Genomic DNA, 17,102 nt, shown 5'->3' with positions numbered 1-17,102 from the left:
CAGCACAATTAACCCCTCAGGTGTCGCACCTCAGGGGTTAATTGTGCGTATCATAGCCCTCTGTAAGAGATCAGGGGTTGCCAGGCACCAGGGGGCAGACCCCCTCCCTCCCCAGTTTTAATTTCATTGGTGGCCAGTGCGGCCCCCCTCCCTCTATTGTATTAACTCATTGGTGGCCAGTGTGCGGCCTCCCCCCGGCTCCCCACTCCCTCTATTGTATTAACTCATTGGTGGCCAGTGTGCGGCCTCCCCCCGGCCACCCCTCTATTGTATTAATTCATTGGTGGCCAGTGCGGCCCCACCCCCCCCCTCTATTGTATTAACTCATTGGTGGCCAGTGTGCGGCCTCCCCCGGGCCCCCCGATCATTGGTGGCAGCGGAGAGTTCCAATCGGAGTCCCAGTTTAATCATTGGGGCTCCGATCGGTAACCATGGCAACCAGGACTCTACTGCAGTCCTGGTTGCCATGGTTACTTAGCAATATTAGAAGCATCATACTTACCTGCTGCGCTGTCGTGTGCATGAGGCAAAGAAACTGGCTCACATGCGGACTGCCCCAGGAAAGGAAGACCAAGAGTCACCTCTGCTGCAGAGGATAAGTTCATCCGAGTCACCAGTCTCAGAAATCGCAGGTTAACAGCAGCTCAGATTAGAGACCAGGTCAATGCCACACAGAGTTCTAGCAGCAGACACATCTCTAGAACAACTGTTAAGAGGAGATTGTGTGAATCAGGCCTTCATGGTAGAATATCTGCTAGGAAACCACTGCTAAGGACAGGCAACAAGCAGAAGAGACTTGTTTGGGCTAAAGAACACAAGGAATGGACATGCTATTCCATCCGGTTTGCATTTAGTTGGACCATCATTTATTTTTCAACAGGACAATGACCCCAAACACACCTCCAGGCTGTGTAAGGGCTATTTGACCATGAAGGAGAGTGATGGGGTGCTGCGCCAGATGACCTGGCCTCCACAGTCACCGGACCTGAACCCAATCGAGATGTTTTGGGGTGAGCTGGACCGCAGAGTGAAGGCAAAAGGGCCAACAAGTGCTAAGCATCTCTGGGAACTCCTTCAAGACTGTTGGAAGACCATTTCAGGTGACTACCTCTTGAAGCTCATCAAGAGAATGCCAAGAGTGTGCAAAGCAGTAATCAAAGCAAAAGGTGGCTACTTTGAAGAACCTAGAATATGACATATTTTCAGTTGTTTCACACTTTTTTGTTATGTAATATAATTCCACATGTGTTAATTCATAGTTTTGATGCCTTCAGTATGAATCTACAATTTTCATAGTCATGAAAATAAAGAAAACTCTTTGAATGAGAAGGTGTGTCCAAACTTCTGTATGTCACTATCACTTTGCTGTCTTGGTCCTAGGAGACCACAGAGTCTTTGGTTTCCTAAGGGCATCACAGAGTTGTTATTACTCAACCTTGTGTAGCTGAATATTGATGTAAAATGGCTACCAGCAACCTGTTCTAGAATGTGATGAGGACTGGTTGCCTCCGCTTGCAGAGCTGCCTAAGGGCTCATGCACAAGAACGTTTTATGCGTTCCGTATACAGACTGTATTTTGATTCTGTATACAGAAACATTCATTTCAATGGGTCCGCAAAAGATGCAGTTGCTCCGTTCCGTAACCCCGCAAAAATTATGAGACATGTCCTATGCTTGTCCGTTTTGCGGACAAGAATAGGCATCTCTATAATGGGCCTCCTGTTCCGTTCCGCAAATTCTGGAAGGCACACGGGCGGCATCCATTTTCTGTGGATCCGCAATTTGCAGACCGCAAAAAACGGCACGTTGGTGTGCATGAGCCCTAAGGAGGTGAGAGGGCCTCACTTACACACCACGTTCTGGCACTTGCATATACTATATATTAGTAAGTGTTTCTGTCAGGCAGCTCAGCCATAATGGCCTATCATTGACAGGATCACATCATTATCTTCTATCAGTGTGTTGTGAGGCCCTGCCACATCACTGCAGAGCTGCCTATGTGGGTGGAGGCAACCAGTCCTGCTCACATTGTAGGTCAAGTTGCCAGCAGCAATTTTAAATCATTATAGGAAAACCCCTTAAAGGGGTATTCCCATCACAGACAATGGGGACCTACACCAAGAATGGAGCGAGGAGAGTGGTAGCTGGAGGACCCTGGTTTTCCCGGGGTCCGGCCACCACCAAGTGCTCTCCCTATACAAGTGAATGGGAGCGCACCGTGCTTGTAGGCCACCGCTCCTATTCATTTCTATGGGGCTGGTGGCCCAATAGAAATGAATAGAGGGCAGCTGCACAGTGCGCCCTCCACCACCTTTCCCCGCTCCGTTCTTAGTGTACGTGCGGGTCCCACAGGTGGGACACGCACCTATCAGACAATGGGGGCATATCCTAGCGATCAATCTTTTTAACTGTACAGGAAAGTGCAACAGGCTGCACTTCCCTAAAAGGCAGCAAAAATGTCTACTGTACAGCGTTCATATACAGCACCGCAACATTGCTTCATACAGTGGTGTGCCCAGGAATACCTCCCGACTTGTGAATTAATGCAAGTAAATAGAACCAATTTTTTGTGTTAAAAATGTCCCAGGATGTTCTTTTAGAGAATGTTTCTGTAGTGCATGCATGATCTCAGTGTGGCTGCGTACACACCATCAGTTCTGCTACATGTACACTATACACACCAACAACTCTGCTGCATGTACAGAAGCCACGCCAACAACTCTGCGGTGCAGAACATTCTATACATACAGCTTAAGGATGCACATACACATACAGCCCTGCAACATGCACATTCTACGCATACAGCTCTGCAGTGCACATTATACACACACAGCTCTGCAGTGCACATTATACACACACAGCTCTGCAGTGCGCACATTATACACATACAGCTCTGAGGTGCGCACATTATACACATACAGCGTAAGGATGCACATACACATACAGCCCTGCAACATGCACATTCTACGCATACAGCTCTGCAGTGCACATTATACACACACAGCTCTGCAGTGCACATTATACACACACAGCTCTGCAGTGCACATTATACACACACAGCTCTGAGGTGCGCACATTATACACATACAGCTTAAGGATGCACATACACATACAGCCCTGCAACATGCACATTCTACGCATACAGCTCTGCAGCGCACATTCTACGCATACAGCTCTGCAGCGCACATTCTACGCATACAGCTCTGCAGCGCACATTCTACGCATACAGCTCTGCAGCGCACATTCTACGCATACAGCTCTGCAGCGCACATTCTACGCATACAGCTCTGCAGCGCACATTCTACGCATACAGCTCTGCAGCGCACATTCTACGTATACAGCTCTCCAGTGCACATTATACACACACAGCTCTGCAGTGCACATTATACACACACACAGCTCTGCAGTGCGCACATTATACACACACACAGCTATGCAGTGCGCACATTATACACACACAGCTATGCAGTGCGCACATTATACACACACAGCTATGCAGTGCGCACATTATACACACACAGCTATGCAGTGCGCACATTATACACACACAGCTATGCAGTGCGCACATTATACACACACAGCTATGCAGTGCGCACATTATACACACACAGCTATGCAGTGCGCACATTATACACACACAGCTATGCAGTGCGCACATTATACACACACAGCTATGCAGTGCGCACATTATACACACAGCTATGCAGTGCGCACATTATACACACACAGCTATGCAGTGCGCACATTATACACACACAGCTATGCAGTGCGCACATTATACACACACAGCTATGCAGTGCGCACATTATACACACACAGCTATGCAGTGCGCACATTATACACACACAGCTCTACAGTTTAGCGCACACAATACACACACAGCTCTGCAGCGCACATTATACACATACAGCTCTGCAGCGCACATTATACACACACAGCTCTACAGTTTAGCGCACACAATACACACACAGCTCTGCAGCGCACATTATACACATACAGTCCTGCAGCGCACATTATACACATACAGCTCTACAGTTTAGCGCACACAATACACACACAGCTCTGCAGCGCACATTATACACATACAGTCCTGCAGCGCACATTATACACACACAGCTCTACAGTTTAGCGCACATTTTACACACACAGCTCTGCAGCGCACATTATACACATATAGCTCTGCAGCGCACATTTTACACACACAGCTCTGCAGTGCACATTTTACACACACAGCTCTGCAGTGCACACCCACAATACACATACAGCTCTGCAGTGCACACCCACAATACACATACAGCTCTGCAGTGCACATCCACAATACACACACAGCTCTGCAGTGCACACAGACACAATACACACACAGCTCTGCAGTGCACACAGACACAATACACACAGCTCTAATAATGACAAGAAGCCCCTGAATTCATATGAGCCGCAGCCCCTACTTCCTGCTCACGTACAGGCTCTTCCCAGTCAGGTCACTGATCACATGATCGTGACGTCATGAAAGGTCCTTCCCTGACTAGAAGCTCCTCTCTCCTGCCGGTGCTCGGCGGGTGGTGGTTTCAGGACCTGCAGTATGGGGAGATCCGTCTTTCTCACGGTTGGGACTACCAGCTTCGATGAGCTGATTTCCTGCATTTCCTCCGAGCAGATTCTCAGCGTAAGACGCGTTATTACCTGACAGCCCCTGCTACTGGAAATACGCCCGGTGTGTACAGGACCCTGCTGTGGTCAGTGCACGAGGCTCTGTCCTGATCATGTGACCACACAGCTGCTGTAATCAGAGCTTGTAACCAGCGCTGCCTATGTCTTCAAAGGGGTTGTGTGATGGCCTGTCCCCTGTATCAGACCAGCAGGGTCCCACTCCTGGCACCCACATTATAGCTGGGGTGCAGTGTGATCCCATTCTTGTGAAGGGGACGAGCAGTTACAGGGCGCAGGACTTGCACAAGCGCTGGGGCCTCTTCATCGGCTAAGCCTGAAGACAGGTCATCAATATCAGGACACTGAACAACCCCTTTAAGTCTGGGGCAACTTTGGCACGACAGATGTCACATGACCAACAACATGTAGAAGAGCAGCCATTGATCGGAATGGGATCGCAACGCAGATTGCAAGTTGCTGCGATCACGGCCTTTAGAATCGCACAAAATCTAGAAGTGTTTAGTTCTTTGCGATTCTGGGGTTACGTTCGCAGCAAATTGTGACTTGTGCTGTGACCTCCTTCAGTTCAACTATTACTGGTCATGTGACAGGTGCTTAGATTACCGTGTAATCCCAGCCTTAGGCTACATGCACGACCAGCGTCCGTGTGCGTTCCGGAATTTGTGGAACGGCACGGAGTGCTGTCCGCATCTTTTGAGGACCCATTGAAGTGAATGGGTTCGCATCCGAGCCGTAAAACCTGCAGCCCTTATGTCTGTGGAGGCTCCACTCCTGGTTTTGGCTCACAATCACTGACCAAAAACTGACGTGTGAATAGTGCCTGAGGCCTAGTCCACATTTCCATTTTTCACTGACGTGCTGTCTGCATTTTCCACGGACAGCACACGTACCCATTGATTTAAATGTGTCTGTTCACATTTCAGTATCTTTTTACTGACTGTGGGTCAGGAGCAGGAGCTCTGTACAGTATTAGAATGTATTGGCTCTGATGAGCCGAAGTTATTGCTTCACGAAGTCTCACAAGACTTCGCGCAATAACTTCATAAATACATTTTTACTGTAAAAAAACATTTCCCGAACTCGGGTTCGGTTCCAAGTGATACCTTGGAACCGAACCAGAGTTTGGGAAATGTTTTTTTACAGTAAAAATAAATTTATGAAGTTATTGTGCGAAGTCTTGCGAGACTTCAAGAAGCAATAACTTCGGCTCATCGGAGCCAATACATTCTAATACTGTACAGAGCTCCTGCTCCGTACAGCATTGGAACGAAGTTTTATGCAAATCGACTTTGGATGTCTCATCTGAAGTCGATTCGCTCATCCCTGTAAAAAAGTGATGGAGACATGAACTACTTTGATCCGTGATGTGGACCAAGCACGCCCATAGAAGTCAATGGGTCCGTGAAAATCACACGCGTTGCCTCCGTTTTTCACAGATGACTAATAGAAGATTCTATGGAAATTAATTTTCAGCTGAGCAGCGTCAGTGAATTACGAATGACACACGGATGGTAAAAACGGACACATGGACCAACCACGGATCCTTCACGGATGAAACACGTATGCTTTTTTTCACTTGGGGTTTGCAGTCAATAGCAGGCTGCAAAAAAAATAAGTTACAGTAAGACTTTAAATTTATAAGACAAAAAGCTGATCATATCAGACAATTCAATAATGGCACACATTCCGTTGTTCCGTATCTGAGGTTTTTTCTTCTCTGATTTAAGTCCTCTTCCGTTCCGTTCTTCCACAAAACATATCCGTATCGTTTCCGTATGTGATTCGTTTTTTGTGGATCGGAAACGGAAACAGTAACTTATTAATCACCAAACACATGAGCAATATGGGCTGGGCATAAGCATTTCTACAGTATGGATCCGCAAAATACGGATTTTTTGCAGACCCATTGACTTGAATGGGGTCTCAGACCGTGATTTGCGGGCAATAATAGGACATGCACTACTTTTTTGAGAAACGGAAATACAGAAACGGAATGCACCCGGAGTACCTTCCGTTGTTTTTGCGGACCCATTGAAGTGAATGGTTCCGCATACGGTCTGCACATTTTCTTTTCTTTACGGAAGCGGATAGAAAATACGTTTGTGTGCATGAGCCCTAACCCTCAGTCTTTTAACCTTCTAGATTCTGAAAGACCTCGGCTACAACAGACTGGTTCTCCAGATTGGACGGGGAACAGTAGAACCTCAGTCACACAGTACAGCCAGCTTTACCCTGGATGTCTTCAGATACAAGGACTCGCTGGCAGAAGATATCCAGAATGCTGATCTGGTGATAAGCCATGCAGGTACGGCCTTTTACGGATTGTGTCAGGATTTGTTCAGGGAAAACTGATGGTTTTGCAGGCACGGTCAATCCGTTTTGTCTGCAATTGCGTCCAGTGTTTTGTGTTTCCATCCGGAATGTATCCGAATTGCCTGCGTTTTTCACACGCATAAAAAAAAAAAAACCTGAAGAATAACTATCTGCATCTCCGTAAAACTGTCAGTGGAAAAACGCATTACATCTGGGTGCCTTCCGTTTTTCACACAAGCCCCATTCACTTCTAGGGAGCCAGAACATGCTGCGATTGTTCCTGAAAGCAGAGATGATCCGTGAAAAAACGGTGCTCAGGTGCACAGACCCATTGAAATGAATGAGTCAGGATTCAGTCCGGATGCTACGCGTTCACAATGCACATCACATTTGGATGGAAAACTTGCTTATGTGAAAGAGACACTTGTAGATCATTTCCATAATTAAAGGGGTTCTCTGGGATTTACATATTGATGACCCATCCTCAGGATAGGTCATTAATATGAGATTGTCGGGGGTCCGATTTTGTTTGGACATTGCCGCCAGTCATCTCTTTGAGGGGTTGTTGGTGCTCGGTCGAGCTCCAGTGAGTGCCACGGCCTCAGTTTACCAAGCACAGTGCCGTCCATTTGCTGGAATCAATATGTAAATCCTGGAAAATCCCTTTAATATAAAAAATAAAATAAAAAAAGATATCCCCCTAAAATAGGATTACATCACATTCGATGTTCAGCAGGACCATCTAAAACGGTCAGCCCAGATGTGTTCTCTAACATGGTCACCTGTGTGCCTGTACTTCTATGTTAGTGAGCGACTGACTGGTGGTATATGTTTTTTTTTTTTGGGTGGTCGGGGTGGATTTATACTGGTATTGTAAAGCCTGGTCTGCTGCGGTGTTTAGTGCAGTTGATGTTTGACTGCAACATCTGAACAGCACCTAAAGGTTTTATTCAAAACAGTGATATATAGCCGAGCTGTCTTCCGTCTGATAAAAAGGAACCATTTTGAATGGACCACACAGGAACAGCATCCCCGAGCTGGCTGTATTTATCGCGGACCCTTTGACTTGAAAGGCCAATTCTACCGTTAAAATTGTACCAAATCCCATTGCAGATTTCTCCCTTCGCAACACATGGGGTGACTTCTGGGGCAGATCTACAACCAAACACATTGGGGGGAGATTTATCAAAACTGGTGCAAAAGAAAACTGGCTCAGTTGCCCATAGCAACCAGATTGATCTTTTCATTTTCCAAAGGCAGTCTGAAAAATGAAAGGTGGAATCTGATGGGTTGCTATGAACAACAGATTGAGTTCTCCTTTGCATCGATTTTGATAAATATCCCCTATTGGGCTTTTGCTGCTGATTCTTTGTGGTAACGCAGCAAAATCCATGTGAAGATCCGCAACTGATCCTGCATCAAGTATGTTCTCGTGTGCAGATAGCCTGAAGGATGTGGCTGGCAACTAGTCTGAGAACCTTTTCCAATGATGACCAACAAAAGTATGTATCAAGTTTGGTTATTAGTAGTGGACTCTGCTTATGATGGAGGAATCCAAATTACCAGAAATAGCAAAAGTACTGGAAATATTAGGGAAAGTTTCAGGTCTGAGCCTTCTATCAATAATTAGATGCTCCATGTATATCAGGTGTACTGACAGGTGATCACTTCTGATGGAAGGCTCTGGCTTATGCCTCTGTGCAGGCTTATTTGCCATACAATTCCAACTTTATGAAGTGTACCACACATCCACCCACCGTGACACAGGGATTGTATAGAGTGGGCTCAGGAGCTGAGCCCGCTCCATATCTCGTGGTTACCGGCTGTCTCATGCAGCTGACACGTCTGCAGTGGTTGGGTTGCAGATAGTTCTGATCCCAGCCGTTCAACTCCTTCAATGATGCCATCTAAGCGGTTAGAGGGGCTCCTTAGTCTCCCATGTGCCTCCACCTCCCCTAAGATGTGATCCGAGTGGGTGTTGTGGCAGCAGGGATCCAAGGGGTACTCTTTAATAGAATATCTGTTAAAGCAGGATACAGCGCAATACAGAAGTATTGCAGTGTATTATACAAATGATCAAAAAATCCCCTGGGAGACAGGAAAAAATTGTAAAATAATATAAAGAATATTACTATAATTGGTATTGCCACATCCAAACATATCTGAAATATTGCAAAAATATATATTAAAAAAATGCTGAATAGTTAACATCATTTTCACTGTCCAGTGACTGCCATAAAGCTAAATCCAAAATGGCAGAATCAAATTTCCTATTCTACCACACAAATATAAATTTTTAATGTTTCTCAATACATTATATGGTATAGTGGATGATGTTCTGCAAAAATACAAGCCCTCATATGTGGGGAAATATAAAAGACATAGCTCATGAAAGGTGGAAAGGAAAAAAACTAAAACCTCGCTCAGTCAAAATCAACTTGGCCTTAAAGGGGTTATTCCATGATTTATGTAAAAAGATGAGACATCATACAGTGCATGACAATCTCTTTTTAATAAAGCTAGAACCTTACATGAATCCAGAGATCTACCCATTCATTACTCCAATTGTTCTGCTAAATTTATTTCAGGCTGGCAGCTCAGGGGGCGTGTCCTTTTTCAGGGGGCTTGTCCTTTCTGCTGTAGCTCTTTCTTTTTTTTTTTGCAAGTGTACGGGCCATTTTTTTGTGTTCCACATACGGAACTATTAATTTCAATGGTTCCGCAAAAAAAAACCGGAATGTGCTCCGTATGCATTCCGTTTTTCCGTTCCGTTGAAAGATAGAACATGTCCTATTATTGCCCGCAAATCACGTTCCGTGGCTCCATTCAAGTCAATGGGTCCGCAAAAAAAAGGAACACATACGGAAATGCAAATTGTTTTTCAGAAAAATCTATTGAAAATGTTATGCCCAGCCCAATTTTTTCTATGTAATTACTGTATACTGTACATGGCATACGGAAAAACGGAACAGAAACAAAAAACGGATCCGTGAAAAACGGACCGCAAAACACTGAAAAAGCCATACGGTCGTGTGAACTAGGCCTAAGAGAGAGATGGCTGGTGACAGTTGAAGATTTAAACTGAGCATGTGCAACCACCTCAGAGAGGAGCACGGAGAAATGAGGAAAAAAACAAACAGCAGGTGGCGCTATACAGATACATTTTATTGAATGACTCACATTTTATTGAGTGGCTATGCGGAATGTTTAATTACATGCAGTTACAAAAGTATTCAGATCCAGGTGCTAATTTAAAAATATGTAAAAAAAAAAAAATTCAAGGACAACCCTTTCAAGAGGTTAAAATATTTTAGAAAGGTCTTCAGTGAGTGGTGTGAAATGGTTTCATTAAAATTATGGTTTTCATTCATTTCAGGCCGAAAAGCAAATTCTATCAACAATATAGTTCATAGAATCTAGGGAAACATATGTACAGCGTGTTCCAAAAAGTTAGACCTGATTTCAAAACACTATTTTTCACGATGGAAATGTTACAATTAGGCCTCATGCACACGACCGTTGTGTGCATCCGTGGCCGTTGTGCCATTTCAATGGGTCCGTGGAAAAAAAATCGGAAAATGCACCGTTTTGCAGCCGAGACCGTGATCCGTGTATCCTGTCCGTCAAAAAAATATGACCTGTCCTATTTTTGTGACGGACAACGGTTCACGGACCCATTCAAGTCAATGGGTCCGTGAAAGAACACGGATGCACACAAGATTGGCATCCGTGATCCGTGGCCGTAGGTTACTTTCATACAGACGGATCCTAAGATGCGATGTCTGTGTCCGGCCAGGAGCTCCTCCTACTGGTAAGTGACAGGTCTGTGCGGCGCATTGCTGTCACTTACCAGTAGGAGGAGCTCCCGGCCGGACACAGACATCGAAGCAGCCAGCAGGTAAGTATGATGCTTCTACTATTGCTAAGTAACCATGGCAACCAGGGCTGCAGTAGCGTCCTGGTTGCCATGGTTACCGATCGGAGCCCCAGCTATTATACTGGGACTCCGATCGGAACTCCGCTGCCACCAATGATCGGGGGGGGGGGGGGAGAGGGGGGAGGCCGCGCACTGTGCCACCTACGTATTAAAACAATAGAGGGAGGAGGGGGGGGCGCACACTGCCACCAATGTTAATGCAATAGAGGGAGGGGGGGGGGCCGCACACTGTGCCACCAATGCTATTATTACAATAGAGGGCGGGGGGGGGGCACACTGGCCACCAATGATATTCAAACTGGGGAGGGAGGGGGGTCTGCCCCCTGCTGCCTGGCAGCCCTGATCTCTTACAGGGGGGTATGATACGCACAATTAACCCCTTCAGGAGCGGCACCTGAGGGGTTAATTGTGCTGATCACGGCCCCCTGTAAGAGATCGGGTGCTGCCAGGCAGCAGGGGGCAGTCATGTACACAGTTTGTAGTATATTCTAACTAGAAGCGTCCCCATAACCATGGGAACGCCTCTGTGTTAGAATATACTGTCGGATATGAGTTTTCACGATGTAACTCATATCTGACAGTATATTATAACATAGAGGCGTTCCAATGGTGATGGGGACGCTTCAAGTTAAAATATACCATGGATTGGAGAAAACTCCGATCCGATGGTATAAAAGGGACTCCAGACTTTACATTGAAAGTCAATGGGGACGGATCCGTTTGCAATTGCACCATATTGTGTCAACGTCAAACGGATCCGTCCCCATTGACTTGCATTGTAATTCAGGACTGATCCGTTTGGCTCCGCACGGCCCGGCGGACACCAAAACGACTTTTTTTTCATGTCCGTGGATCCTCCAAAAATAAAGGAAGACCCACGGACGAAAAAACGGTCACGGATCACGGACCAACGGAACCCCGTTTTGCGGACAGTGAAAAAATACTGTCGTGTGCATGAGGCCTTACCCAAAATATTACAGACGGTTTGAGGAGTTATCAGGTCTTGCCCTTGCCTCTGAAGTGCGTGGTCGCCCTGTGCTCTTCCATTGACATAAACAGTCTGTTTCTTCAAATTGTTGATACCAACGATGAATGCTCTGTGGCGGGTCATCGCCAAAATGCCATTAAAATGCGCACTGCACAGCAATTGCAGTCTCGCCGGACAGCAGAACACAAAACGCCTTGTGCCTGGAGTCGCAATCTTGGGAATTGACTGTTCATGGTTGCAGAAATATAACAATTTTTTACATTGGGTCCATCTTTTTGAAACACTCAGTATATGTTAAGGACTTTCATAGGATTGTGTGCACTGTGCTATTTTACTTCTCACTTTTGACCATTCACCACCTTGCTGCTGGTCCGAATGACTTCTGCTCTCTATTTCTAATTTTCATGTCTCACCCCAGGGGCTGGGAGCTGCTTAGAAACACTTGAAGCACAAAAACCTCTTATTGTCGTCATCAATGAGAAACTAATGTCCAACCATCAGCTGGAACTCGCAAAGCAACTTAATAAAGATGGACACCTCTACTACTGTACATGCAGGTAAAGAGCCGTGGATGTCGAGCAAACTTGGTAACTTAAAGGGGTTTTACCATCTCAGACAATGGGGGCATATCGCTAGGATATGCCCCCATTGTCTAATACAGTGGTTCTCAACCTTTCTAAAGACGTGACCCCTTAAAGGGGTTGTCCGAGTTATGAAAAAAAATAATATAGCATTGAAAATCTGATATATAACTGAGCTAAGCAAGTTTTATGCAAAAAAAAAAAAATATTTTTCCTAATTTCCCTGGTTCTTTTCTGGCCCTTTGTTTACATGCAATAAAAACTATCTCTGCCCCTCCCCCTGCTCTGCTAAGGGAGTGAATACAAGATGCTGCCCTGAGTGACATGTCTGCCTGCTGGGATACTCTGCAGCATGTTGTATGTGTAGGACTACAAGTCCCAGCTGTATAATGACACTGCTAAGGGAGTGAATACAAGAGCTGCCCTGAGTGACATGTCTGCCTGCTGGGAGACTCTGCAGCATGTTGTATGTGTAGGACTACAAGTCCCAGCTGTATAATGACACTGCTAAGGGAGTGAATACAAGAGCTGCCCTGAGTGACATGTCTGCCTGCTGGGAGACTCTGCAGCATGTTGTATGTGTAGGACTACAAGTCCCAGCTGTATAATGACACTGCTAAGGGAGTGGATACAAGAGCTGCCCTGAGTGCTGGGAGACTCTGCAGCAGGGGCGTACCTAGAGCATTTGGCACCCGGGGCGAACCCTTTGTTTGGCAGTGATAGGACATATCACGAGGATGAGGGGCCGCTGCCATTGTGCGGGCGACCCACAATAGGAAGCCTCAGGCGACCCCCCCCCCCCCCGCCGGAAAGGGCCGATCGACCCCCAAAGGGGTCGCGACCCCTAGGTTGAGAACCACTGGTCTAATAGGTGCGGATCCCACCGCTGGGACCTGCATCTACATCACCGAGCGCTGGCTCAGCTATTTACGTCGGCCCCATAGAAATGAATAGGAGAGGTGGCCACCCGAGCGCGGTGTGCTCTCATTCACTTCTATGGAAGCCACCACCTTCCCCGCTCCGTTCTTGGTGTAGGTGCAGTTCCCATATCCTAGTATGCCCCCATTGTCTGAGACGGGAATACCTCTTTAACACAAAATACACTGCTCCTCTTTGCTCAGTGTCATAGTATGGAGGGACACGTCCCATTGACACGAAGAATAATAACGCCCATATGTCAGTTTATTCATACTTGCCATATTTTACACTTAAAGGGCATCAGTCAGATTTGCCCTTATGAAACTGGCTGATCTGTTGCATGTGCACTTGGCAGCTAAAGGTATCTTTGAAAAATGAAGTTAATATATGCAAATGAGCCTCTAGGTGTAACAGCAACGCCCCTGTTGCTCCTAGAGGCTAATTTGTTTATATGTCCAATCAGTTATATATTGTTAATAAACAAACGGGTTATTTCTGTATTGTTGTCAAATAATCCTCAATAATGTAATTTGCACAGTGGCCACCAGATGTCAGTGTGATCTGTATAATAGCATTACATACAATAATATGGGGGGAATTTACTAATGTGATATGCTGGTTGGTATCCAAAATATGCCAGTGTATTAAGAGGTGGACGCTTCTACTTAATTCTTTTGGGTGTTCATGCCCCAGAAATGCAAATGTTACGCCTGCTATAAGTAGGAGTAGATTTGTTTTATAATTTGCGTGGCTAATCCCTGCACATTTGTCTTGACACTTTTTTAAAAAGTGACAAGCAAAACTGCAAAAAGTCACTTTTTTATTTTATTTTTTTGGGTGCAATTATGGCTTGTGTTAAAGTTCATAGGGCACATTTACTAAGACCAGCTTTTTATTCCGGTCTTAGTTTCCCCCTTGCGCTGCCGTAAGATTTGTCTAATTTATGGTGAGGCATGCATCTTATCATAAATTAGACGCATCTATGGGAATCCTTGCGCCTGGCGAAAAACTATTCCTAGCTGGCTCATTTTTTGCCACTGGGGGGCACTGATGGGGGATCTCATAGCATTATATTGATTTTATGATGCTATGTAGCCCTTACAGGTCTGGAAAGTATTGCATAACATGGACAGCATGTCTCTAAGGGTTAATACTATGCAACCCAGTCATTGCTGGGAGGTCAGGACAGGAGCTGCTGCCTACTCATGCTGCAAGTCCGATGCGTGGAACTTGCTTGTGTGAAAGGGGCCTAAAGGAGTGGAAAAGATGTTCATGACCTGTCCTCAGGATAGGTCATCCATATCAGATCAATGGGGGTCTGACTCCCAGGACCCCTGCCGATCAGATGTTTGAAGTAGTAGTGGTGCTTCCACTGCAAAATTACCTGTACACGGATCTTTAAAGTTTAAAGAGGACCTTCCACCACTCCTGATATTCCTGTTTTTATAGCTCCATACATTCCCCACGTACTAACAATTCTGGAGCATCTATTCTTATGGCTCTATGTTGTGCCATTCCTTTATTATTTGCACTAGAAGTTATGAATGAATTGCTAGCAGTCTGCAGTAAGGGTACAGAGGGGAGGTGACAAGTTGGGAGGGGTTGTATCTGCACAGATTGACTTTATCCAATCAGTGCTGCCATTTTCAGACTGCGCAGGTACACACCCCCAACTTGTCACCGCCCCTCTGTACCCTTACTGCAGACTGCTAGCAATTCATTCATAACTTCTAGTGCAAATAATAAAGGAAAGGCACAACATAGAGCCATAAGAATAAATGCTCCAGAATTGTTAGTATGTGGGGAATGCATGGATCTATCAAAATAGGCATGTCAGGAGTGGTGAAACGTCCTCTTTAAAAAGTTGGACAACCCCTTTAAGGCAAAGGATCTTTATTTCAGATTTACACCAGAAAACAATGACTGCTTTTATTCTGTTTTCAGAACCATCATAACTTAAGAAAGCAATGTGTAAAACGTTGCTGTTTTTTTTTCTTTTACCACAGCACCCTTGGGAGCACACTGAAGACATTGGATCTGTCGTCTTTAAAAGTTTTTCCACCATGTCATCCAGCAACATTTGCAAATTTTTTAGATAAAGTTGTTGGTCTTCGATAGCAGTAAACCAATGGATGAGTACATTGAAAATACTCAGCAAAGCATGTAAAAATGAAGCTGCAATCCAAATCTGTTGGGGAATACAATGCGGCTACTTTGGATCACATTGAGGGTATGTTCACATGCTGAAAATGCACCTTGTAAGAACCAGTGGCAAGCTGATCTGCTTCTCTGAACAGCACGTTTTTGACGTCAGAAACGCTGGCAAAAATGTAAAAAAAAATATGCTACCTATTATAGCTCTTAATTATTGACGTCAATAGGCTTCAACCACTTCTGAACAAGACTGGAAGTTAGCCGCAGAAACCCCCCCACTATGTGCACAGTGTGGCGTTTTCCCCATTGAAATCAATAAAAACTGTTGTTGGCATTTGCTTGCAGAATCTGCTGTGGAAAACTGCCATTAAGGACTCATGCACATGGCCGTAGTTTTGGTCTGCATCCCCCATATGCATTTTATGCCGATCGAATGCAGACCAATCCATTACAATGGGGCCACAAAAGATGCGGACAGCACACACTGTGCTGTCGGCCTCCGCACGTCCATTCCCCGGCCCCGCAAAAAATAGAACTTGGCTTATTCTTGTCTGTTTTATGGACAAGAATAGGACATTTTTACAGAAGTTATAAAAAATGGTGACTTTCACGCAGCCAGGATCCGTGTTTTGTGGATTCACGATTTGCGGACCACAAAACATTTATGGCAATGTGCATGAGCCCTTATGACGGAATCCATGGCGGATCTTTGCTATGTGAACATACCATTTTTGGTACATATCATTTTGTTCAGTAACGATTTTTTCCTTTTATATGTTGCGGGAAAATCAGAAGCAAAATGTTCCGGCATAGAAAACTAGTAGCCTGGAAATCTCTCACCCATCAACTCTCTAACACCCAGCCCCTCAATTGTAAAAAAAACTACCCTACACCCAAAGAAAATGTAATTGCTTGTCTCCACTGCAGTACCAAAATGCCAATTGTTTACCTGATAATACATTTTTTTTACTTTCTGTGGTCTTTTTCTGGGCTTATGTACTGGGAAAAGTTTTGTATGGAGAAAACTGTCTTGACTGTCCTATGATGGCAGCCGGGAGAGAAATGGATTTCAGCAAGTGCAATGCTTCGCTGCCAGAAAGTTAGTCCCTGTGAGAGGAGTCATATAAAATTCAAGTGGGCAATGCACCCTACAGCACTAGCAGGGGCAATAAAATAGTCTGACCATCAACAAATTTTGCACCAAGTAGGGTGCAAAAGCAAAGGTCTGTGATGCATCTGCTCAGCTTTCAGTGTATTGCACTGCACCTAGGTACAAAATAAGTTATATCACGGCGTCATCTATTTTTCTGTGCACTGTACACAATATTTGGGAGCTTTTAGGCCATATTCACAGTCATTGGGGCACATTTACTACGACCGTTTCTTTACACCGTTCTTAATTTCCACCCTGCACTGCCCTAAGATTCGTCCAATATATAATGAAGCGTGCGCCTCTTCATAATTAGGTACATCTGTGGCGGTCCTTGCGCCTGGCGTAAAAACTCTGCCAGCCCTTGGTTGGTGTAGTTTGTTAACATTTACA

General features: G+C 45.3%; 1 protein-coding gene across 1 annotated transcript; it reads left to right on the top strand.

Moving 5' to 3' along the window:
* The first annotated feature begins 4,497 nt into the window (after positions 1-4,497).
* On the top strand, positions 4,498-16,533 carry LOC122946200 (UDP-N-acetylglucosamine transferase subunit ALG13 homolog). Its single transcript, XM_044305638.1, has 4 exons — positions 4,498-4,663; positions 6,811-6,973; positions 12,325-12,463; positions 15,412-16,533. Exons 1-4 carry the CDS (start codon positions 4,580-4,582, stop codon positions 15,521-15,523), a joined length of 498 nt encoding a protein of 165 aa, XP_044161573.1. The 5' UTR covers positions 4,498-4,579; the 3' UTR covers positions 15,524-16,533.
* Positions 16,534-17,102: the final 569 nt, after the last annotated feature.

The sequence above is a fragment of the Bufo gargarizans genome, chromosome 9 (genome assembly GCF_014858855.1).
Source record: "Bufo gargarizans isolate SCDJY-AF-19 chromosome 9, ASM1485885v1, whole genome shotgun sequence".
Classification (NCBI taxonomy): Eukaryota; Metazoa; Chordata; class Amphibia; order Anura; family Bufonidae; genus Bufo; species Bufo gargarizans.
This window is presented reverse-complemented; position numbering and strand designations above follow the sequence as displayed.

Bases quoted from the DNA above. Each gene is read 5' to 3' on its own strand.
- LOC122946200 (XM_044305638.1), top strand. From the start codon at position 4,580: ATGGGGAGATCCGTCTTTCTCACGGTTGGGACTACCAGCTTCGATGAG. The intron at 4,664-6,810 runs GTAAGACGCGTT...TTAACCTTCTAG, and splicing joins CCTCCGAGCAGATTCTCAGC to ATTCTGAAAGACCTCGGCTA. The intron at 12,464-15,411 runs GTAAAGAGCCGT...CTTTTACCACAG, and splicing joins CTCTACTACTGTACATGCAG to CACCCTTGGGAGCACACTGA.